Source organism: Mauremys mutica, chromosome 23 (assembly GCF_020497125.1).
Source record: "Mauremys mutica isolate MM-2020 ecotype Southern chromosome 23, ASM2049712v1, whole genome shotgun sequence".
In the NCBI taxonomy this organism is placed as follows: Eukaryota; Metazoa; Chordata; order Testudines; family Geoemydidae; genus Mauremys; species Mauremys mutica.
The window spans coordinates 16664870-16689600 of record NC_059094.1 but is presented as its reverse complement, the minus strand read 5'-3'; the positions used below and the strand labels follow the sequence as shown (position 1 = coordinate 16689600).

Here is a 24731-nt window from a genome sequence, read left to right as displayed (position 1 = left end):
ATGATCATGGATGCATGAAGAGGACATGGGGGGCAAAGTTTATGTTTTTATATTGAAGTTCTGCTACAATTGCCTTATAGGTTATGTGTGGAACCTAATGAAGAGTGGTGTTTTTGTTGGAGGATCCATATTTTTGGGCCTGTTTGAGATATTGTGGGGTGAGCCAGAAAGCTTGGGTCCGTGTCCTGATACAAACTTCTACAAAGTTTCCAGGTGATTCTAATGTGGGGTTTTAGTTCAGGCGCATCCCTGGTTTCCAGTGGGTTTTGCTTTATTATTATTAGTTATTTTATTTTTTAAAATTAATTAGTATTGTGGTAGCACTTAGAGCCTCTGTCATGAACCAAGGCCACATTGTGCTAGGCATTGTACCATCCCAGAACACAGGACAGCTCCTAGCCCCAGAGAGTTTAACAAGTGACATTATAGTCGCTTTTTTTTCCCCCTTAGTTTGTAGTCCATGTGGTGCATTCCCCCAGTTCCTTTCGTTTCTGGTTTAAAAGAATCCAGTACATGCCAGTGGAAACTTTTTGTGTGTGTCTGTGTGTGGAAAATTTCTGCCTTCTCTAGTTGTGATGTGCTGGTTTTCAGCACAACTTCACATGGTTGGTTATGGGTCTGGGTGGTTGTGATGCGGCAGGGTGCTTTGTGTTGTGACAGTGTATGTGTGTCAAATTGCAAATTTGCAAGTTCCCGTGCCCTGGAACTGACTGGAAAGGAGACTCGGGGTCATCATACTGTGTGGTTAGAAATGCTTTTTTCCACCCAATCTTAGTTTCCTATTCACTGCTTGACACCTCCCTCCAGTCTGTATCTGATTGCTTTGACATATCTGCCCTGTAAAATGGGCACTTGCCTGATACTGGAGCCTGTTCAGTAGATGTTTTAGAACTGGCGATTTGTGACCTGAACCTGTTATAAACTAGCATGGAGTGAATCAGCGGCGCCTGTTGCTAGTTGTGGCGATTTTGAATTTGTCCCACAAAAGCACCAGCCATTGTGTGTGTAGTTAGCAGCTTCGCTCCTCGCCTGAACTCCCATTCAGTTATACAGCACTAAAGTTTTCTTTTTGTTCTTCGTGAATCCTTCCAGCCCATCTGTGCACCTGATGTTTTATGCCTCACGTATAATTTTTCTCCCCTCTAGCGGTAATTACTCTTCCTGTTAATCTCATATTGGCTTTTTATACCTGCTGAATAATCCTAACTCCCCACTGCAAATGGTGTGTTTTCTAATTTAAATCTGAGTGGCTAACCTTTTGCATTCACTTCCTGATACATACATATAGGATTACGAGCCGGTAATACAAACTGTGATAGATGTTTTCCCAGCATCGTACTGAACAGCACCATGTAATTTTGTATAACTCAACAAATTTTCAATTTTAGCTCTAAATTAACCTGTTCATTGGTTATTCTTTCTTTCTTTCACTGCCCATGATTCACGGCAGCAAATGGAACCACCCTAACAAAAAAACAATTTTCGAGTTTTAAATAAGTGGCAATAAGAGGAAAAAAATCTTCTCTGTATTTATTTGAAATTATGGAAATTTATTTTGAGACCGGGGAACCCAGACAGCCAGATTCCAGAAGGCAATAATAATCTGTTGAATTTGGTTGTGCTAAACTTTGTCAAAAGCAGGGTAGGTCTGGCAGAGGGGGGAAATGCAGTTCTAGTCTAAGAACAGAGAGGCCATTTTTGTGTGTACAAATTTTCAAAATCTCAACAAAGCTTTTTTTCCACCCAACATTTAAAATTTGTTTCACAGAAAATATTTACTATCCCCTCCCCCACTCCGAGTTATAGAGTTGTTCATTTAAAACGTATAAAATAAAATCGTACTATTTTTTAAAAGTTACCCATGTCTGACCCGCTCTAGTTCTAATAAAGAAAAGGTAAATAGCCGCCTGTTTAGTTACTTGAGAAGAAGGGCAGTTTCCCTAACTTGACCCAGCCTGGAGAGAAATAATTGGATAAAATAAATAACCTGAACTTTTCTCCTGAATGAAAAATAAAAAAAATTGACCTGAATCTTAGCAAAGGGAGGAAATATTCAGACTGGGGTTGGGGCCAAACCGTAAAATTGGCTCTGGATTCCAATGTTCTAAAAGTCTGTGTGTGTTTGCTCTGGGTTTTTGGCTTGAGTCCAGCTGTTGGTCAGATAAGTACCATGGGGTAGTTAGTAGATGGTATTTTGTGCATCTGAGAATTTATACAGTCCAACTTGGACTCTAAGGCCTTGTCTACACACAGATTTTGTACCAATCTGACTGTTTGGGGGAGGGGTGTGATGCTGAAATAGTTAGGCGACTACAAAGTTAAGTGTGGATGTGGTTATACTAATATTAAAGAGCCCAGGTTTGAATAGCTTATTCCCCTTGCTGTACAGGAATAAGCTATTGTGGTATAAACCCTTTTATGACAGCATATTTCCACATTAGGATAACTGTAGTGCTCTAACTAGTCCAGTTCAGTTAAAGCAGAACAACATTTGTGAGTAGACTAGAAGGCCTAAGAGCAAAATTGAGAGGTAGTGTGTAATTAGACTCGGTAAGGGTACATCACATTCCCTAGACCTATTTACTCCCACTTGCTGATGTGCAGTCTGAGAGGGGCCAGCGCCAGCTTCTAAAGAGGATGGTGCAGAAAACCATGCAAAGGGCAGCTACAGATGGGGGCTAGTTTCTTCCTGTTCCTGCCACTCATTAGTGGCTGGCTTATGCTGTGAAGCAGAGGGAATCACATTCCTTCCAAAACTCTTGGTAAATTTCAGATAATTATTCAAGATGTATGGGGTTGTTGAAATCTCCAGAAGTTGGATCTTCATAGGCACTGGGGGTTTTCTCATTTTAACAGCCATGGAATAGTGTGTTTCCTTTCTCCAATGGGAATTGTTCCAATGTACTCCTTGTAATCTTCTTCTTTTTCCTCTGTGCAGTGCTGATTGAATATGATGTGTACTGTGTATGCTGCATCTGCAGGCTGCTCCACCTCTGTTACTGAGGGGTGAGACTATTCTTCTAGGTTATACCTGTTGTGGATGTTAGTTGCTCATCTGTTTGTAGGCTCAGTTTGTTTAGTGGCTTTTGTGCGAGTAATAGGACATTTGTCATTTGTTGCATTGGGGCTGGTTTACCTGGTGCCTTTTTTGCCTTGTGTGCTCAGGAAAGGTGCTGGAATGAGATCCCTAGATCTGCTTTGATCCACCAAACAAATAGAGGATGGGCGCTGGCAGGGCAAGTGCCTCCTCTCTGACTGCTATGGGCCATCAAGGTGACTTCTGGCTTCATGCCATCAGCAGAGTCGGCCATGAGTGAGACTAGTTATTGCTGAGTGATGACATGAGTTTGTGCGCGCGCGATATGAACATGTGTCCGCAAAGACCCATTAATAACTTTTGGTTACTGTTGGCCAGAGTCAGGTTCAAAGAGGTTAATTATTGGTGAAATGCTCTGAATCCTCTGACGGCTCCTGAGCCCTTTGGACCATTGTTTCTTGGATTACTCTGATCTCTGTGTACATGTGGGATTTGTAGTTCTTTTTAACAACCTTCTTTCACAGATGTAGCCATGTAAGAGTGTCCTGTTCTTAAAATTAAATTACCGTTCTGCATCCAAAGTCTTTGTTCTGCATTATGGCCCCAATTCATCAAAGCACTTCAGCACTGAGAGTTAGGCACTTGGTTAAGTGCCATGGTGACTAGGGATGAATTTATCCATGTGCTTAAGTACTTTGCTGAAATGAGGTTTATTGTCCTATGATTCACTCCCCATCCAGTTCTTATTGTGATCCACAGGGATGTTTCTGTTTCCCCGGTCTATGGCTCGAGAGGATGTACCTGCTCTGTTGCTGACTGGTGGGCCAGTCCCTTCCAATAGAGCTTTAAATAGAAGGGTGCTTGTTTTGTGTTTGAGTGTGGGTGTATGGTGTCCATCCAACAGGGGAGTCACAGGGCATCCAATACCACTCCACTCCCTTCAATTGTTGTATCTCTCTTAGCATCTATACGGAGTTGGTGTCGGTATGCACAGGTCAACCGGGAACCATGCTTCTTGTTTCTGTAGCGGATATCTTTAGTTTGGGATAGAACTTCAAAGACTGTCCAGGTCTGTCTTTGCCCAGCAGTGGAATTTTGTGGACCCATAACATTTTCGGGGCTTGGACAGTTTTTTCAAATACTTCTTTATTATATCCAGACTGGCAACAGACCTAGCATGGAAGCTCTTAAGCCCAATAGACACTGTGCTGGGTTGCTCTTAGTCATAGTGAGAACCTGAGCTCCTGGATTCTTGACTCTCAGTTTAACTAGAAGACCGGCAAGTATGGTGTTCCAATAGTGGATCCTGCCTGTTAGGATAGCTTGAATCAAAGCCTCCATTACTACGTTGGGGTGGTGTTAGCCTTGTTGCTGCACATTTTGATTGTCAGAGGTGCTGACCAACTACCAGCTGGCCGCTCAATGCCTTTGAAAGTCAGGTCTCCAGTGCCTTAAGATCCATTTCCTGGGCTGAATTCTGCTCATGTCTACACTGATCTGGAGTAATGATTCTGGCTGGTTTACACTGGTGCATCTGAGCCTCCCTGTCCTGAGGATTTTTCCTTATTCCTGATGGTGCTGCTTATTTGCTGCATGTGTCTCTCTGTGTACCTGGGTTGGGTGGGAACTTCACTAGTGGTTTATCTGATTTTTATTTATTTATTTATTTTACCTTTGCACCTTTTCTCCTCTCCCCCAGAGGAAAGGAAATGTCCAGTGCGTCTCATGCCTGTCTTTAATCTGGACCACGGAGTGGATTTCTCGTGTCTCTTGCATTTGTTTGCCTGTCCTAATTTTACGGTGTATTTTAATCTAATATTTTATCTTTGCTGCTGTTGTAGCTTGAGGAGATTATTTTTCTTTGCATTGGTTTCTTTACTATGCAGAGTGCCAGAGGCAGGGGGCTGCAATCTCTAGAGATTCTTCTTGTTCTCATTATTTAACATTTATATTGCAGTACCTCAATGTTTTGCTAAGTAAAGGGACACTCTCAGTTTGCATGTCTATTAATACACATGGCCTCACTTGAGGCTAACCTGTGTCTCAGACAGTGTCTGGTTGCTTTATCCCAGGAGCAGAAATCCCCTTTTTCCCCCACTGCTGTATCCTATGTCAGCCCAATACCTGGCACAGCACAGGTCTTCCAGCATGCCCAGCCCACCCACCCACCCACACCCACACACACACACACACACCCCTACCTACCTACCTACCTACCTACCTACAATGGAGGTAGCCATTGCAGGTGGACCATAATCTAGCCCCTGGTGTAACTCAGCATTGCTCCATTTACATCCATCTCCTTCTGCTGTTGGTTGCATGGATCAGCAGAGCACAATGTTATAGGTCCTACATTATTATTAATTAATTATTGGTATTGCTGTAGCACAGGGGTCAGCAACCTTTCAGAAGTGGTGTGCCGAGTCTTCATTTATTCACTCTGTTTTAAGGTTTCATGTGCCAGTAATCCATTTTAATGTTTTTAGAAGGTCTCTTTCTATAAGTCTATAATATATAACTAAACTACTGTGGTATGTAAAGTAAATAAGGTTTTTAAAATGTTTAAGAAAAATTCATTTAAAATTAAATTAAAATGCAGAGCCCCCCCAGACTGGTGGCCAGGACCCGGGCAATGTGAGTGCCCCTGAAAATCAGCTCGCGTGCCACCTTCGGCACCCGTGCCATAGGTTGCTACCCCTGCTGTAGCACCTGGGAGCCCTAGTCATGGACCAGAACCCCATCGTGCTAGGTGCTGTACAAACCCAAAACAAAAAGATGGTCTTATTTGGATTTATAGGACCACATAGGAGTCACCTATCTCATACTTCCACAGTAGTGATTCCTATATTGTTCAGTGAATGGGCGTGGTTTTTTTTTAATAGACAGATATTCCCAGACACTTTACAATAGGGTTTAGTTGTCAAAAAGACTTGACAGCATTCCTTTTAATAAAGATTCCTACATACACCAAATCCTTGGTAGATGCTGCCGCTTGTTTCTTTTCTCTTTAATCTAGCTGCCTATTCTCTTTGTTATCAGGAGCAGGAAATGGCTTGTAGCTCTTAGCCTCAGTAATGCCCGGTAATGTGCATTTTATTTGATTTAAGACCATTAGGTATTGAAGAAAAAGGAAGCTCATACTAGGGGAAGGGCAAACGTCAGACCGAATAATTGTATAAATACCACCCCAAAGCCATCCTCCGAGTTTATAGCCTCGTGCCTCGTGAAAAGAGTATGAAATGGTAGCTTTTAATAAATGTATATCAGGCGATGTGGTGGGGGCGGGGAAAGGAGCAAGCAAGATGTACGTAAAGCGTAACCATCATCAGGTAGGTATCAAGGAGATAGTAGCATTACAGTTCAGAACGAATGGACCCTGTCAGCTAAAATACAGCCTATGTTGAAATCAGTCACCCCCGGAGGGCTGAGGATTTTTCATTTGCACTGGTCCCTCCCCCCCTCCCATCCCCGTTCCACACAATTAATTATGTTCATGGGGCAGGAGTCCAGTGCGATTCTTCTTGACATCGTTAGTCCGGTGAAAGTCAGTGATTAATTCCTAATGGAAAGGGAGCTGTCCAGTGCGCTCAGCACTCCAGAGCTTGGCCAATCATACGTTGCCATGTCTGTTTGCACCAAGGAGTGTGAGTATGTACAACATTTTTTAGAGAAAATCCAGTCACTGGGCCTATTCAATGGGAAGTGATTGACCCCCGTGCAAAGTGGCTATCAAATCACAATGGCGCTGTTTTATACCCACATGGTTTTGGTGCAAATGACTGCAGAAGTGGCAGGCCAATGGTGAATCGAGCCCACAGCTCCTTCCCCCAAGGAGTTTGCAATTTGTAGCCCTGTCCTGTAAGAATTTAACGCATGGGAGTAATGCTATGCATAAGAAGAATCCTGTGGAGTTCAGGGAGGCTGCTTATGTGCATCGAGTTATGTGGATTTGTAGCATAGGGGCTTAGGTTAGAACTGCATTTAGCAAATGATCGTGTAAACCAAATAGCACCCTGAAGCTTTAAAATGTCCCCTATCCTGCTGGAAAGGGGATGGTTCAGGGTTTTTTTGTGTGTTTGTTTGTTTTAAACAGCTAAGTGTTATTCAATGGAATTCACCCTGCAAGGTGCAAACTCCCCTGCAGGGTGAATTCCATTAAGTAACATTGAGTTCTTGGGGTGGGGGGTGGGGGGAAGAAAGAAAGAAAGAAATCCACACGCTACTTCCTGCAGGGTAGAGGAGCATGAAATCTATTGCAGGCATGGTGGGACTTTAAAGCTGCAGGGTTACACACAGCATAAAGAAGGGGATACAATGCAATCCCTGGCTGGAAAGTTATTGACCATTGAGAACCAAGGACCAGAGAATATTTTTTGGATTGAAGATATTTCTTCCTCCTCTTTATAAATAAATCACTGATGCCCAGCAGTGAATGGAGCACTGATCCCTTCCCATCCTAAATTCTTTGAGAAGCAAAAAGGTTATGAATTTGCATGGGGGTGGGTGGGGGGAGTAACAAGGCAGGGTTATAGGAGCGGCCTGCTGCATGATTGATGGCGATTTCTCATTGCAGTTTCCTGCTTTTTCAACTTCACCACCCCGTCTGGGATTGTCCTGTCACCAAATTACCCTGAAGAATACGGGAGCAGCTTGCACTGTGTTTGGTTAATTATAGCTAAGCCTGAGAGCCGGATCCACTTGGCTTTCAATGATTTTGATGTGGAGCCTCAGTTTGATTTCCTAGCCGTGAAAGATGGCGGGACCCCTGAGTCCCCGGTGCTGGGGACCTTCTCAGGGAGCCAGATCCCTTCGTCTCTGACCAGCAGCGGCCACGTAGCCAGGCTTGAGTTCCAGACCGACCACTCCATGGAGAAGAGGGGCTTCAACATCACATTCACCAGTAAGTGCGGAATCCTTCCTTTGTGCTAGCACCTGGAGGACAGGCGTCTTGCCAAGTGGAGTTATCATCTTGGGCCAGATTCCGATCGAACGGAAACCAGAGCAAGTCCAGAGTAACTCTGATATCAGTGGTGTTACTCTGGATTGACAGATGGTGCAGTATTGGTCAGAATGTCGGCCTTTGGGTCTAAGGCACAGAACTCGGAGACAGGAGTCACAGGTTCTGGTTCCTGGCTCTGGAAATGCGTGTGGTCTAGTGTTGAGAGCAGTGAACGAGGAATCTGTCTTTCTAAAGGTAATAATTGGAGATATACCAATCTCCTAGAACTGGAAGGGACCTTGAAAGGTCATCAAGTCCAGCCCCCCTGCCTTCACTAGCAGGACCAATTTTTGCCCCAAATCCCTAAGTGGCCTCCTCAAGGATTGAACTCACAACCCTGGGTTTAGCAGGCCAATGCTCAAACCACTGAAGTTCTTACCTGGCCTGCATCACTGCAGCATATGAGCACCTCACAGTCTTTCATGCATTTATCCTCATAACCCTCCCTGTGAGATAGGACAGTGCTTTTATCCCTGCTCACAGATGGGAAACTGAGGCAAAGAGAAGTTAAGTGACTTGCCTAAGGTCATGTGGGAAGTCTATGGTGGAGCAGGAGATTGAACCTGGGTCTCCCAAGTCCTAGGCTGGTGCCATAACTACAGGACAGGTAATTTTCCCAGCTTGGAAAGAAAGCAGGGTCTAGGGTGAGAGCAGGGGATTGGGAGCCAGGATCTCACGTCCCTCAGTTTCCACATCTGTAACATATGAATGCTTATCTGACAGAGGTTTGGTTGTGAGATCTTTTGATGGAAGGCGCCATATAAATGTTCAGTACTATCATTATTCACTTATACTGGGAGGCATGCAGAGCCTGTGAGGACAGTGAGAGAGACCCTATATACAATGAAGGAATGAAACAGATAGGGTTATGTATGGCTTCACATAAATTCAGGCTTTCCATGTTCAAGTGACTGCAAACTACCATAACAATTTACACTCATGTTACCCTGTAATGTTCTAAAGAACATTATTAAACCTACTCAGCAGAAATGATAAATGATTCACGTTATAACAGCAGTTCGTGGCACTGCTAAATTAATCGTCTTTCCTGCTGATGACTGCAAATCAGCCTTTAAAAAAAATGTAGGTCTTGAGAAATCATTTGCCACATCAGATCAGGCTATTGGCTCTTCAGGTAGGGTGGCCTGCTTTGGGCAATGACCAATCCTTGGTGCTTCAGAAGAAAGGGCGTACCGGCCCCTCTGCCAGTGCTGCTTTGCATTGCTGTAAATGATGAACTGAGGGCAGGGCTCGCAGCATTCTGCCCTCAAGCATACGTCTCTTATGCCATGAACTCCTGAGGAAGGGAATGTCGCATGCCGGGGGCTCCCTGTATGAAGAGGTGTTTAGGCCAAATTATCTGCTCTTGTAAATGAAGCCTATCAACTCTCATTCTTCTTGCCCATTTATAGCAGCTTTTCTAAATCTGTCAACCCTTAACTTCCTTGACACTGGTTGACAGGATCAAAAAGTAAGGATGGAGCCTAAGTTTCTAAGTTTCACAGTCCAGTAGATACCACTGTTAGCAAGAAAAATGAGGAGTACTTATGGCACCTTAGAGACTAAGGTACCCCTCCTCCTTTTTGCTGATACAGACTAACAGGGCTACCATTCTGACACTGTTAGCAAGGGCGTCCTTGTTAGTTATTGATGTTCCATTAGCACCTAAGAGCACCAGTCATGAACCAGGACCCCTTGTGATAGGCACTGTATAAACATGTAACAAACAGCTGGTCCCCCACTCCAAAGAGCTTACAGCCTAAGGATAAGGTAAGGGACAACAGGTGCATACAATAGACAGCCGGGGAGCACAAGGAAACTGTGAGATTCAACCTAAATGTTTCCGCTTTCTTAACTGAAAGTGGTCTTCACAGATTGTAGTAGTGCTGTGCCGATAAGACTCCTCCAGACATGGTCCAGAACTTGTCTCAGTCATTACACTTGTAAGAGCATAGGTGTGCAATTGATCTGGGTACTGCTGCCTTTCCCATGGTGCTAACCACAGAAGAACATCACAAACTTTGTTCAGGTATGGTCCACATAATCATAAACTTAATGAAACATTAAGACCAAATTCTTGCTTTCTGATTGATGGCCTTGGTTTTTAACTGCTGGTAAAGGCCAGTGCTGACAACTACCCTGTATCTATGGGTACATGCAACTCCACTTTTAATTTTGCAATACATAAAAAGGTAATTACTTTGTTTTATAATAGCAGTAATGACTGAAGTTGGCTATTTCATGGCAGGCCATGGTTAAAGTGCTCTTCGTGGTAGCCTCAGGTCCTCAACCCTTTCATATTCGGTCAGTTTATTGCCCCTCTGTGCACACATGCCCCTCGTTGGCTGTTTGTTGTGTAGCATTTCCAGATCTTCAGGGAAATTCTCTCAAGCAACGTTTTTGGGCCGTTTCAAATCTGAAGAGTTGTAAAGGGTGTTATTGCAGGTGTTTCCAGGGTTCCCATCCCTGTATTATCTCAGCACCTCACAAACGTCAATGGTTTTGTCCTAACAGCACTGCTGTGAGGGCGAGAAATTATCATCCCCGCTTTGCAGGTGAGGAGCCGAGGCACGGAGAGATCAAGTTATTAGCCCAAGGTCATTCAGATTCAGCGAGGCCAAGATTTCAACCCCTGAAGTCCCAGAACAGAGCCTCAGCCATAAAACCACCCTTAATTCTGCCTGTTGTTATAAAGTGAAAAATACCGTTAGTGTTGGTGATGCTGAAGTCATGAAAACTGGGTGCGTATGGAGAGAATGGATGGCTCAGGAGAGTGTCAGTGGGGCAGAGTTAGCCCCTAGTTAGCTGGTTTGAATGCAATACAGGTTACAGAAGAGCACAAGTCATTGCTGTTCATTGCTTATGTGGAATGAATTTGCAGTCCGAGGCTAGGCCTACACGACAAACACTACAGCTGTAGCACCGTAGTGTAGACATTTACTGCAGTGACAGAGAGGGTTCTTCCACTGACCTTGCACTGAGGACCTGAGGCTACACTGGGGCTTAGGTCAGCTTAACAACGTCTCTGAGGGGTGTGAATTTTTCAGACCCCCTAAGCGATGCAGCTGGGTTGACTTAACTTTCTAGTGTAGACCAGCCCTCAGTCTCCACCTCAGAGACCCACCGGTGCAGCTGGCCCTAACTGGCACCATTGACATTCCTGGACGCAGAGACTGGGAACCAAAAAGGACAAGACAACTGGACACCCTCACCCTAAATGCCAAGGCTCAGACACACTGGTGGGGAAGCTTTCAATGCCGCTGCTCAGCCTGTACCTGTCATATGGACAAAAAAATTTAGGCTGGGATTTCCTAGAGCCCATGGGAGTAGGATGCGCAAATCCCATGAACATTCACTGGCAGTTGGGTTCCTAACTCCCTTGGCTACTCAGAAAATTCCGGTCTCTAGAGCTTTCAATCTGATTAATAGACTTACGATGTTTATATGATTTACTTATTTTGCGGAGCTAAACAGTGGTGTTTCCTATGGGAGGGCCAGCCAGAGACCACAGTATGGGGGGGGATAAGGTGGGAGCACTGGACTGGGACTCAGGAGACTCTGTCTCTGTTCCTGGCTCTGCCACTGACCTGCTGGGTGACCTTGGGCAAGTCAAATCCCTTCTTGGTGCCTCAGTTTCCCCATCTGTAAAATGGGGATAATGGTACTGACCTCCGTTGTAAAGCACTTTGAGATCTATGGTCAAGAAATGCGATGTAAAAGTTAGGTGGTATTATTGTTTCCACTAGGGCTGCTTGAAATTTGGTCTGAATTTTGACCAAAAAAGTCCCGAGGTGGGGTGGGGGGAGTTTTGCATAAGCTTATGCTGTTTTTCACCCAGCTCTACCCTTCACCTACACTTGAGGGGCCAGATCTATCTATCCATGGTGCTTAGAGGGCCCCATAACCATAGCATCTGAGTGCTTCGTTATCTTTACCATAACTATCCTCAGAGCATCTCTGTGAGGCGGGGCAGTGTTATTAACGCCGTTGTACGAATGTAGAACTGAAGCAGCATAGAGAGGCTAAGTGACTTACCCAAGGTTACAGAGGAGTTCTGTGGCAGAGCAGAGACTTGAACTCAGCTCTCCTAAATGCTAGGCTAGCACCTGACCTCCTGCGCTGTTCTGTCTGTTCTTGGGCCAGCTCCCATTGAAGTCAATGTTGCCTTCAGTGGTGCAGGATCACACACCAGGCGGCTCTGTGGAAGTGAAGATCCTGGATTTGGGTCTGACCTGGTTGTTTCTCCATTGGCAAGAGGTTGGGTGGGGAAGCGGCTAACTCACTGCCATCTTGTCACCCCCTGCAGCGTTCAGGCACAATGAATGCCCCGATCCTGGGGTGCCCGTCAATGGGAAGCGGTTCGGTGACAGCCTCCAGCTAGGCAGCTCCGTATCCTTCCTCTGTGATGAGGGCTTCATAAGAACCCACGGATCAGAGACCATCACCTGCATCTTGAAGGAAGGCAATGTGGTTTGGAACAATGCGGTTCTGAGATGTGAAGGTAAATCGCTCTTTCCCCTCCCTCTCCAACCCCAACCGCAGGGATGATTTAGAATCTGTCCTGGATAGGAGATTAAATACATGAGGACTTGACGCTGGCCCTGATCCAGCAAAGCATGTGCTTAACTTGAAGCACATGGATAGTCTCATTGAAGAAATGGGCTGCTCATGTGCTTAAGATGATATGCTTTGCTAGGTCAGGGCCAAAGGGCTTAGCAAGTTGCAAGATCAAACCCTAAACAGATAATTTAATTGTGGAGGGGGTTAGTGTTAGAGAGAGAAATCTCCCACTCATGGCTGCAGCCTAGAGAGAAGGAAGCTACTACCACCTTCCACCGATGCCCCAATCCTACAAAGTTTTCTTACTTGCCTTGCACGCTGCGAAGAGCCCCAATGACATTAAAGGGCATCACAGCACGGATAAAGCAAAATGTAGGCATAATTCTTCGCAGCACTGGACCCTAAAGGAGATTTCTGGTGTCTCACACATAGAAGCTTTTGTTATTTCGAGCTGAAAGACCAGGGTTCTAATCCCCAGCTCCACATGTGATTTAGGTACCATTGGACTCGTCTGCACCCTGTAGTTTCCTTAGAAACTTAAACAAACCAAATAATCACTGAGTGATTAAGTCTGTGACTTTTTTTTTTCCAAAGAAATTATGGGATTTTTTTTATTAGGTCAGATCTGTCTACAACAGGTGTTTTTCTTCTTACACACACACACACACACACACACACACACACACACACACACACACACACACACACACACACACACACACACACACACACACACACACACACACACACACACACACAGCTTTGATTTGCTAATAACAAAAATAAAATTCTTTACCACAAGTCTCATGGTGAGATGTAAAGAAAAGAAAAAGGAAAGTGTTGAGATGTTTTCCGTTTTTCCCCTCCTGATTTTTGAGACCAAAAATCTTATGTATTCTTCAAATAATAGAAGAAGCAATAGGCCCTTGCAGTGAAATGAACAATGAATTTCTTGCTATAGAAATTCAGACCGGTCTATGAATCTCCAGTATATCAATGACTGTGTAGTACATCAGGCCCCTATAATGAACTCTGGAATTAGATGTTTTGCAGTTACAGCTCCATGCCAGTATGTCTATGACTACACACACACGCACACACACTCTTAAAGGTTCTGATGTGGATTTCAAAGCAGCTCCTGGTGCTTTAAAGTTTCCAGTGTGGAAAACAGAAATGAAATGAAAAGAGCTTGTTAGAAATTAAAAGGCCTCTTTCCCTCTCTGTTCTCGGAGCAGAGATGCCAGGAAGTGATATTTGCAAGCGTTTGAATTACAGATGTGCTGAAGTATTGAGAAATAATTTCAGTAATTGGCCATCCGTGTTTTAATGCCAGTCTGCAAATAGCATGGAGGATGCTTTATTGTCTTTTCCATTAAAGGGAGAAGAGGGTACTTGCTGTCCAGAATGATTGTAATTCAGTAGGAGCCTGCTTTTTTTGGTTTGTTTTTATTTGATTTTTGCAGGGAGTTGGCAAATGAAATATTTGTGGGGCTGGCTCAGTACTTCAGTTCCCTTTGTGAGTCTGAGTGTTTAACTGTGCACGTCACTAGCTGGTCGGGGGAGGGGAAATATATAAATAAAATTATATTTTTATCGACTTTTATCTGTGTGAGCTTTGATAACCCGTCTCTATTAACTTGTACTGCTCTGTGCGTGATCTCTTGGCTTGCCTTTGACTTGCCCTCCAGTATGTGCTCAATTAAATGCAAATTCTAATTAGTTCTTAAAAAAGAAAAAGGGTATGTGTAAAAGTGTAGAACGGCTTGTCTCTCTCACCAGCGGAAGTTAGTCCAATAAAAGATGTCACCTCACCCACTTTGTCTCTATGAAATACTGTTTGGTTCCTGGAGAATTACTAGACAAGAAGTGCATGTCTGAAAAAAAGAGCATCTTCTCCCACAAAACCAACACGATGGACAGCAGGTGGGAGGCTTGGGAGACACTGGAGAGCTCATGTTTTTGAGAAACTGATTTTTGCTTTTGGATCACTGATTAGGACCCCGCTTGGGAAGGGCTGATCCCATGCCCTGTCAAATCAATGGATCAGGCCCTTGGGGCCAGACTTGCAAAGGCAGGTAGGCGCCTGGTGGGATTTACTAAAGCATTTGAGCAAGTTAGGCAGCTAACCCCCGTTTAAAGCCAATGGGAATTCAGCAAATAACACAAATAGTCACTTCTTAAATTCCCACTGGGCCCCAATCTGCACCTGTAGCTGCCTAAACACCTTGGTAACTCTGGTCCTTAGTGACTGAGAGTCATTACCGCCTGGTAGCTGTTTGTTGGCCTGTGGGAAGTCAGTTTGTTGGGTCTCAGCCCTAGTGCCCATTTCATAAAGCCGCTGAACTGAGCTGGAACTGACTGAAGGCTTTGACCGTCTCAACACAGATAGATCCAGTCCCAACTGGGCCGTGAAGACCAAGCTGTCCTCATGCCTGCAGGGCAGGTTTGAGGCCTGTAAGTTGGGGAGTATCATGGGGAATCGTGCATAAGTAGATTTCAGCCTCCCAGACTGTCCACTTTCATGAGCCCTAACTTCACTGCAAACATAAATTATTGACCCTACCAGTCTAGGAACTGATGTGTCCTACATCAGCATATTTACTGTCTGCAGGGGACTCGAGGGAGTAAACTCAGCTAATTAAACCTTTCATCTGACTCCTGTGTCCTCTTTCCCCAGCTCCGTGCGGTGGCCATCTGACTTCTCCGAGTGGAATGATCCTGTCCCCGGGCTGGCCTGGCTTCTACAAGGACTCTCTGAACTGTGTGTGGGTGATAGAGGCTCAGCCGGGATATCCCATCAAAATCACATTTGACAGGTGGTCACTGAGGATACAGAATAGCATGGCTTCTATTAACCAATACTGCATGTCTGTCTGATCCTGTGCTCACTGAAGTCAATGGAAAGATTCCCACTGACTTCAGACAGGTCCTTCATCAAGCCTTATATCCAGCACTAAAAAGTAGCACGTATGAGCTTTTTGTTAAAGTCAGGCAATTTATTTTGCACATTTTTCCACAAAATTTGCATAACAATCCAGATTTTGGGGTGATATTTTCCCCATCATTCAACCAACTCTACAGTTGGTTAATCCCCTCCTCCCCCCCTCAAACCTTCCGCTAAAAATGTGAAATTTTGAAATTGAAATAAATGAATAAATCAGGAAAGTTTTTGGAAATATTTTCCCTTTTTTCAATCAGCTCTCCTTTCTGTCTACAAACTAATCCTCACCCCAGCCCTACCAGCTGGGTAAATAAGTGTTCTTCCCTCCATTTTGCAAATAGAAGAACTGTGCACTGGACCACGGTGCCTCTCTGTTATTAGTCTTTTCAGAGTTATAACATGGCAATTGCCAATCTCTTCGTGCCCCTGGCAGGTTTAAGACCGAGGTGAATTACGACACCCTGGAAGTGCGAGATGGCAGGTCCTATTCCTCTCCGCTGATAGGGGTCTACGACGGGACTCAAGTGCCCCAGTTCCTCATTAGCACCAGCAACTACCTCTTCCTCCTCTTCTCTACCGACAAAAGCCACTCGGACATCGGCTTTCAGATCCGATATGAGAGTAAGTGCAGTTCCCAGCAGCACAAAAGGACTCAGTCAAAGGCCCATTGGAGCTGCTTCTCCATTCCGCTGTGCAGTTAGCGCTGTTACTCTTTAAGGGTTTTGAGGACCTCACGCTGCTGCAATCTGAAAACAGCCTCTGCATTATGATTATCTTTATGGGCATTTATTTTATGTTGTTTGCAACAACTCGAAACAACATCTTCAGAATAGATTTATTTCGTAAGGAGGCAGATTCGACTTCTTCTTTCTGTGTTATCCCCTCACCTTGAGACTAATCAGTGGCACCTCAGAAGAACAGCCTGTGAGAATCCCAGCTTGTCAACGACCCATTACAGCGCAGTCCTTGCAGACATTCGAGTGATTTTATGGGAGTCAGAGGAGAGTGCTTGGCTAGAGAGAGGAACTTGTCTTTGTTCAGCATTGTGATTATTATTCGGTGGTTATCATTACCTGCATTGATTAACGTGCCCATTGCAGTGGCATCTGTGTATGCTTTGATTGAGTGAAACACATGTTTATGGACAAGCTGTGTTCTCAGATACTGTCTATGCAACTCATACGTCTTCTATTGACTTCGGCGGCAGTCTTTTTTTCTTGTTTTCTCTCTTCAGAAAACACCTGTCAGTTGCTCTAAGTGCTATGCTGTATGGTGTTTGTGTGTCTGTTTATCAGTCTGTCTATCTGTCTACATACATAGATATAAAATATGTGGGTGTTCGCATAGATAAATAAATACATCTCACATACAGAGGTAAATTATATCCAGCAACAAACTATGAACGAACTCAACAAAAGCAAGAAATATGTTTGCTATTCATCTGGGACCATATGGTCCAGAATAATCACCCCACAATGATGTTGATAATGACAACACTTGTCAACCATCATCTCCTTCAACAAAGCTCCCCCCCCCACCGTCCCCTTTGCTCAGTTGAGGAGCTTTGCTGCATGCCTGGAAGGGTAAGGGCTGTAGGCTCTGGTGTTCCAAAGTGGGAGCAAATTCCATAGTCCAAGGACCTGAAGAGAGAAACCCAGCCGCCTGCTGCTTCCTGTTTAAATTGAGAGGGATCCAGCTGAAGCCCCTCCACTAGGAGCAGCACCAGTCATTGCCGTGGGATATTCAAGGGCAATCTTCAGCCCTGCTGCAGTCACTGTCAGAACTCTGGTGGAGATAGCTCTGTTCCCCACCAGTCCTTGGTATCCTGCCCCACACTTTCACTGCCACTCCTGAACAGCTGAGTGACCCCAAACCTACCCATTCCAAGCAGTGAACACCATGCTGTCCGAGTGCTTCCCAGCCCAGGGATGATCCAGGTATGGGGAGCAGAACTGGGGCCAGCCCAGATCTTGTGCACGTTTCTCAGATAGCACAAGCGTGATTTAAAAGTTCATGATAAAATTCCTCCTCCCCATGCAGCCACCTTCTGGTTAGGGGATGCAGAGGGATCTAGTTGCTCCCTTTAAATCTCTGATGGTTTCTTTGCTGCAGCTGTGAAGCTCCAGTCAGACCATTGTTTGGACCCCGGGATCCCCGTAAATGGACAGCGCCATGGGAATGATTTCTACGTAGGAGCTCTAGTGACGTTCAGCTGTGATTCGGGCTACACCCTGAGCGACGGAGAGGCCCTGGAGTGTGAGCCCAACTTCCAGTGGAGCAGGCCTCTGCCCAGCTGCGAGGGTAAGGGTTTTGGAAAAGAACATCTGGAGGAGGGGAACCCAAGAGTGGTGAATTCTCAGCATCCTGTGTAGAGCTGATGTGAATCACATGGCTGAAGCACAAAGTACTGCAAACTGGCCTTTATGTACAATCAGTACCATTAAAATTCTGCAGTGACTGGGATACTGCAGTACCTCAGGTATCCTGGGCAATGAGCATGATGCTGTGGTGTCTCCAGTTTTCACTGTAGCTACCACTTTACTGGAGGGGCCCGGGGAAGGGACTGTTGAGTTTCTAACAGCACCAACTCCGTGAATCTTATTTGTGATTTCACAAGCAGCGTTTCCCCTGGGAGGGAGGCATGTTGGTGTTCACCAAGAATAAATATCCTTCTGAATGTCTGTGGTTTATTGGAGGGGCTGGTGGTGGTGGGTTTTAGGGTGAATTTAGTTTGCATTACAGGTGTCCAATCTACAGATCTGGACAACAAAGGTCTCTGTTGATACACAGAAAAGTTACAGCAGCAGAGCGCTTTCCCCCATACTGCCCCCAAATGTGCACCCATTCTGATCTGGGACAGTTTCTTGGAGAGCAAACAGGTAGTTTAATCTCCGTGGCCTATTCAATCCTTGGCCACTGGTCCATTGGCTCTGGCATTCTGTCTCTGGCAATGCCCAGAGTGCAGGTGATGCAAGAAAATGAAGGCGCATAAAATGCAATTGGCCACAGTGCAAAGCTATGCATAGGGAATGGGGAGGGTTATTTTCCCTGACCTGTGCAATAATCAAGTGTATGCCCTGATGCAGGAGTTCTGATTAGCTGTAACCATGGGTAGTATCACTGGTCATAAAATTAGTCATCCACTGTAGCCAGCATGGGTCCCCTTCTTCAGTGGGTACCATAGGCTGACTGCTACATGCCACACAGGGAAGTATTTCCTTTGTACTTAGTGTGGATTTAATCACGTTGACCCCAAGGGGCAGGGAAGAAGAGCCTTTTCTGTCCTAAATATCCCTGCCCAGATCTCTCTAGCTCTTCTCCTTTTTCATAGTCGCTCTGTTGGCTTGTCTGATTTTAGCACATTTGATTTTTGCAGCGCTCTGTGGAGGTTACATCCGCAGCTCCAACGGCACCATCTTATCCCCAGGCTTTCCTGATTTCTACCCCAACAACTTGAACTGCACCTGGGTGATAGAAACTTCTCACGGCAAAGGTGAGACCCCTTTAGATTAGGGTGGTTTTGAAAAGAGGCCATGTTGCGGGGTAGTAGGGGGGACAGCGTCCCAGGTAAACATGATGGTTGGCTTGCAGAAGAGACAAGGGCAACCCAAAAATAGCCAGGGTGTGTTGTTTCCCATCAGTCCTCGAAAAAGTGATATGGGAATGACACTGAGGGTTGGGTAATGCAACCAAGGCTTTCTCAGAAGTACCTCATCTTTCCTCTGGAATGGGGAACTGGCATAATAACATAGGTAGAAGGACCCAAACCCTCACATCCAATCTCTGCAAGCTTTGGTGAAGTCCCAATCCATAACTAAACTTTACCGCTGGTACTGGTCTTCCATATGGCCTGAAGCAGAATGCCATATCTGAACAGATCCTCATTATAGAGGGGCCTGGGTCCAGTCCTTTTTGCTGAACTGTACTGCTCAGGTCCATCTGTGTAAGGAAGTGAAATCATTCTCAGTGCCCTTGCAGCACATCCTAGACCCATGTCTGCTCAGAAGTGATATCGCCATTACAGAAAAGACACCAATGACATCTGGTGTTTACAAAAAGGGACTGGTAGTCAGGACTCCTGGGTTCTACTGCTAGCTCTGCCACTGAATCATTGCATGACCTTGGGCAAATTAGTCCAATGCTGCTGCTTCCCAACCTGTCAATCTAGAGCAAAAAACCAGAGTCACCTTTTGAAAGCATGTTGGGATCCTCGAATGAAAACCACTGCATGCATACAAAGTATTATCGTGGTCCGGCGGCTTAATACTCGGTTATTCCATCACATATGTTCACTCTTCTGCCTTTTATTGACATGGAGACCAGGAGTTAGGCCCCCCAGGTTCCTGGCTCCAGTGTGCAAGGAGCTACCTCCAAGCTTAGGTTGACTTTGTGACAGCATCTTACGGGAAATGAGGTTAGATTTGATACCCATGCTGCTCTGGCTCACTGGGAAGTTTCTTCCTAAAACAACCTGGATTAAGGGTGTGTGTGTGTGGGGGGGTGTTATATCCCTTATATAACCATGTCCCTCTGTTTATACCAGGTAGCAGCATATGAGAGCTAGCATCAGCCAAGTTTGCAAGACCCATTTTTATTAAAGCATATAACCTTGTCAGTGAAAAGCACAGGGCGTTACGGGAGCCTTCACGTGCTGGGAAAAGTGTCCTGTTGAGCAGTGCCAATCCACTCTTCATTAATCCACTCTGCCCTGGAATCAGCTCTTCTGATGAGAGACATTGCATTAGCCTGTTGCTAAGCTAATGCACAATACAGAGACCTGACACCCTCTCATAAGAGGTAATGCAGAGGGTGGATGTGTTCCCCACCCCCGAACAAAGGAATATCTCTTGCCCAAGACAAGCTGCATTTTCAAACAGTGGCGTTGTGTCTCTACTAATCTTTCTTTTTTTAATTCTCCTAAAGCATCTTACCATTGCTACAACCGGTTCAGCAATGCACACGGGAGCCTGAGCTCATTGGAAAATCTGGCTCACAGTTAAAATTCACGTAACCCCCCCCCCCAGCACTGTGTCCATAATTGTATCCGAGCACTGATGGGAAAATATAAAGTGTAAAAACGGCCTCTGGGCCAGAGGGAAGAGAGACTGTGTTACTATGTATGTGTTGGGGGTGGGGGTTATTCCCCTTTTTCCTTTGCTAGGATTCTTCCACCAATGCTAATTACCAGCAACCTGCTGGAAATAAATACCAGCCAGCAGTGGGATCTCTCTCCTTGCCCCAGCCTGCTGTCTGCATTCAAAGGCACTTTGCTTGTCAGGGTTATGACTCAGCAGTTTGGGACTCTGCCTCTGTGCCCCGCTGAGTCACCATTCCTGTATTTCTGCAGCTGCCTGGGTTAGGCATGCAGTGGCCATGCTGCTGTGTTGGTGGGGGAAATCAGGGGAACATGGAACCGAACTAGAGTTGGGTGGGAAAGGAGTCCACTCCCTCCTTGCTCCTGGAGTTCAGACAAGCCGCATTTATTTACCGGCACAAGGAAAGGGGAGCGTGCCTGAAGTTTTCCTTTTATCTAATGATTTTGTGAAAGGCGACAGAATGTAGCCAGAGGCTGGATGTGATGTGCTGTATATACATTCTGTTTCTATTGAAGCTGTGCACGATTTCTTAATGATCTGTTTTTGCTAGGCTTTACTGCATTAAATTGCAGAATAATGCATTACACGGAGATCTCCCCGCCCCATTCGGCAACCTCTGTCCTACCTACAGTAAGAGGCAATGGAGCTGATTGACCCCAGGTGAAAGTAACAGAGATTGAGATGGGATGAATTTGGGTTGGTGGGAAGTGAAGAGGCTTGCAGAAATTGGGGCAAATTCTACTCCTAGTTATTCCCATGTAGCCTCACTGACTTCAGTACCACCACCCCCTTATTGCAGAATGTTGTCTATTGTTACATCCTCATCTCTTAATTCTCTGTTCTCTAACATTGCAGTTGAATTTGGTGCTCATTAAAGTCAGAACATTAACCACTCTGGTGTGAGCAGCATTGACCACAAGCATGGGATGAGGTCCCCTTTGCAATGCTCACTTCTTGACCAATGCCAGCTCAGTTTGGACTTGCAGCACCCCATGCTCTTCCAGATTCGGGCCGCTCACACTGAGCTCTACTGAAGCATCTCCATTCAGAATTGCACTGCACCTTACTGCTCCAGTCCTGGGCCTACACCACACGGCTCTTACAGCATATCTCAGTCCATACCTCACTCTAGTACTGAGCTTCCTCACAGCTCCGCCAATGCAACCCGGCCCAGACCTGCAGTATCGTCTTGCTGTTCCAGGCTTTGACCCCCCGCATACTCAGCTCTGCCAGTGCATTTCAGTCCAGCATCCTCTTCTGTACCAATATTGTGGACCTGACACAGCTTCCATTGTCCCATTGTTGGATTGGCAGCACTTGTGGCCGGGAACAGATGGAGTTTCCAGCCGCCGGGTTCTGAATCTGTTGGAGATTGTTGTGCCATCTTGCATGGGGATTGCTCACATTGGAGACACAACAAACTGTACTTGCTGGAGCTTTGCAGTGGCTTCTGCTTGGATATTTACTGGGTCCTTCAGGGGGTGGTTCAGCTTCTGATGAGATGCTGAAGTGAGGGATCTTTTCCCGGGTTCCATAGCGTGTTTGCCATCTCTTTGCAACTGGGCTTCCTAATGCGTGACTGACATTTTGTTGTTATTTCCATGTTGTCTTTCAAAAAGCAGCTTGAGTGGGAGAGACGTTTTCTGATGTAGGCTAGGAGGAGTTTAAGGCCGTGTGCACTGATAGCTACAGAATGGCCAGGTCTTATACATGAGATCAGCCTGATCCCCACAGGTCACAAGTCAAAACTGAGACTGTATAGCAACTCCGTGGAAAGTGACCTTTCCAGTGACGGATAGTCTAGCACAACTTGCCATTTCTAACTGTGTGAGAGGAATTTGTCCCGCCATTCTCACAGCACCCCCAGATTATAAAATGTGCCCCGGTCTGCATATTATTCTGAATGTTCCTAAATGCACCCTCCCTGCTAAGCCCCATCCTTTAGATCACTGGTTTTCAACCTTTTTTTCACTTGCGGACCCCTAAACATTTTCAAATGGAGACAGGACCCCCTTTGGATTTCATGGTCCAGAGAGAGAGAACTGCCACCTACTCCCTCTGAGCTGCCACTCCTAACTCAGGGCAGCGGCACAGCACCAAGGCAGTTTGCCTTGCCCTGGTTTGTGCCAAACTCCCACAAGTGTCCTCTGCAGGACCTGTCAGTCTGGCCTCTCACCAGCAATAAACTCTTAATTTCATTGCCAGAGTAGTGGCTCTGGCCTCCCTCCTGCTTTGCAAGCACACTTGCCTGTTCCCTTCTCATCTCTCCACTGTGCACGGTGCCCCCGAGGGCACAATCCTTCCCTTTTTCCCTCTGCAGTCCCTGGGACGGGCTCTTTGCTTTGCACTGAACCCAATGAAATATTTATTATGGATGATTTTTCAGTGACATATCGATCCCACCTCCTCTCCTGTGGGGCGGGCTCACTTTCACGCAGACATTGCCTGGGGCTTACCTAGACTCTCCGTCTGCCTGCTCACATCTGCTGCCATAGCCTTGATCTGCCGATCTCTCGCAGGGGTGATACTTTCTAGTCTGAACATCAAGGATCTCACCATCTCTGATCACTGTCTCCCCCCCCAACACACACATCCCCTTTGAAACGAAACACTGTCCCTCACCCCAGGCAAGTCCAAACTTAGCCCTTCTGTCGTGCCATGGAATTCTATAACCCTTGTTTTATAATGCATCTTCAAACAAATTGCCCTATCAGAGCCTCTTTCATAATCCAGGTTATACCGTTATTTTACATTGGCGCTAATGCTACCCCCCCCTAAGTTGGGGGTGGGGCTTGGTGGGGCCAGCAGAGATTGGCGGTGGCCCCAGGTGAATTGGGGAGAGCACTTGCAGGCATGAAGGCGTGGCGCCTCCCCTCCAGCAGCTGTGACCACTCATTGGTCAGCTGGGGGAGGAAGAGAGCTGATTAGTCCCTTGCCCTCTCCTCCCATTAATTTAAATTATAGCCTGGGCCACGTGGAGCATCTTTTTCGCTCTGTTTCACCAGCCATACATGTGAGCATCAGTGAAAAGTAGAAGCAGCAAAGAGTCCTGTGGCACCTTACAGACTAACAGACGTATTGGAGCATGAGCTTTTGTGGGTGAATACCCACTTCGTCGGATGCAGGTGGGTATTAACCCACGAAAGCTCATGCTCCAATACATCTGTTAGTCTATAAGGTGGCACAGGACTCTTTGCTGCTTTTACAGATCCAGACTAACACGGCTCCCCCTCTGATAAGTGAAAAGTAACTGAGTCTTAGCGTCAAACAGGCACAATTCCCATTGTTGTCTTTGTCATTCTTCCTTCTATAAGGCTCGCCCTTGCTTCTCCAAGGACATTCAGCATGCTGCCATGATTCCTGAAAGCCAAGGCTGTTCAAGATTGGGCGGGACAGTCTCTCTACGAGGGCAGGTTGACTTCCTAAGCCCATCAGAGCTTAAAACCAGCAGGAACACACCCATATGCCATACCAGCCTGTCCCTGAAGATGCAGCCTTATTCTCCAGAATTTCAGTTTGCAATTTAAAAAAAAAAGTTGATCTCTAGCTGTGATGGTTGCAAAGAAAACTTAAAATATGGCTCGAGTGTGACTGAGGCAGAGATGAGTCTTCAAAGAGACTGGAAGAGTAGCTCAGAGAAGAGTGAGCTGCGCCATGCACCTCAGTGAGGGGTTAACTCAGATGCCCAATGATAGTTTATTGATATGGGGGGAGAGTTGTCACAGATGGGTGCAATTTACAAAAGCATCGCATTTGGGAGATGCCAACCCTTATTTTCCCCCCATCTAGTCAATTAAAATCCAAGCCTAAATTGTCCAGCAGAGCTTATGGGCATATTCTTTCCGTCCGAAGGGGAGCCATACCCAGGGACCTCAGCAGTGCCAAGCAGCAAACACAATCATAGTCTCATTTAGTAACTCTGATGCGGGGGCAGGGCTCATTTTGTGGGTGGAGTCTGGCAGAGCACCGCCTCTCCCTCCCCCCCTTCCTAGTCTGACCCTGATGCCCATTTATTTATTTCTGAGCCGCTGTGTTGAGACTGCCAAACATTATGCCAGTTGAAGCCAACTGCATTAATGATTTCCCGCCGGAGCTGGT

The 24731-nt window shown here is 45.8% G+C and overlaps 1 protein-coding gene across 1 annotated transcript in view; it reads left to right on the top strand.

The window, feature by feature from the left end:
* Positions 1–24731, top strand: part of CSMD2 (CUB and Sushi multiple domains 2) — a 542149-nt gene that overhangs the window by 332628 nt on the left and 184790 nt on the right. The window contains exons 15-20 of the mRNA XM_044997694.1: positions 7611–7937; positions 12343–12537; positions 15274–15412; positions 15971–16158; positions 17650–17838; positions 18914–19030. Coding sequence (XP_044853629.1) covers positions 7611–7937; positions 12343–12537; positions 15274–15412; positions 15971–16158; positions 17650–17838; positions 18914–19030 — 1155 coding nt within the window. The remainder of the gene's footprint in view (positions 1–7610; positions 7938–12342; positions 12538–15273; positions 15413–15970; positions 16159–17649; positions 17839–18913; positions 19031–24731) is intronic.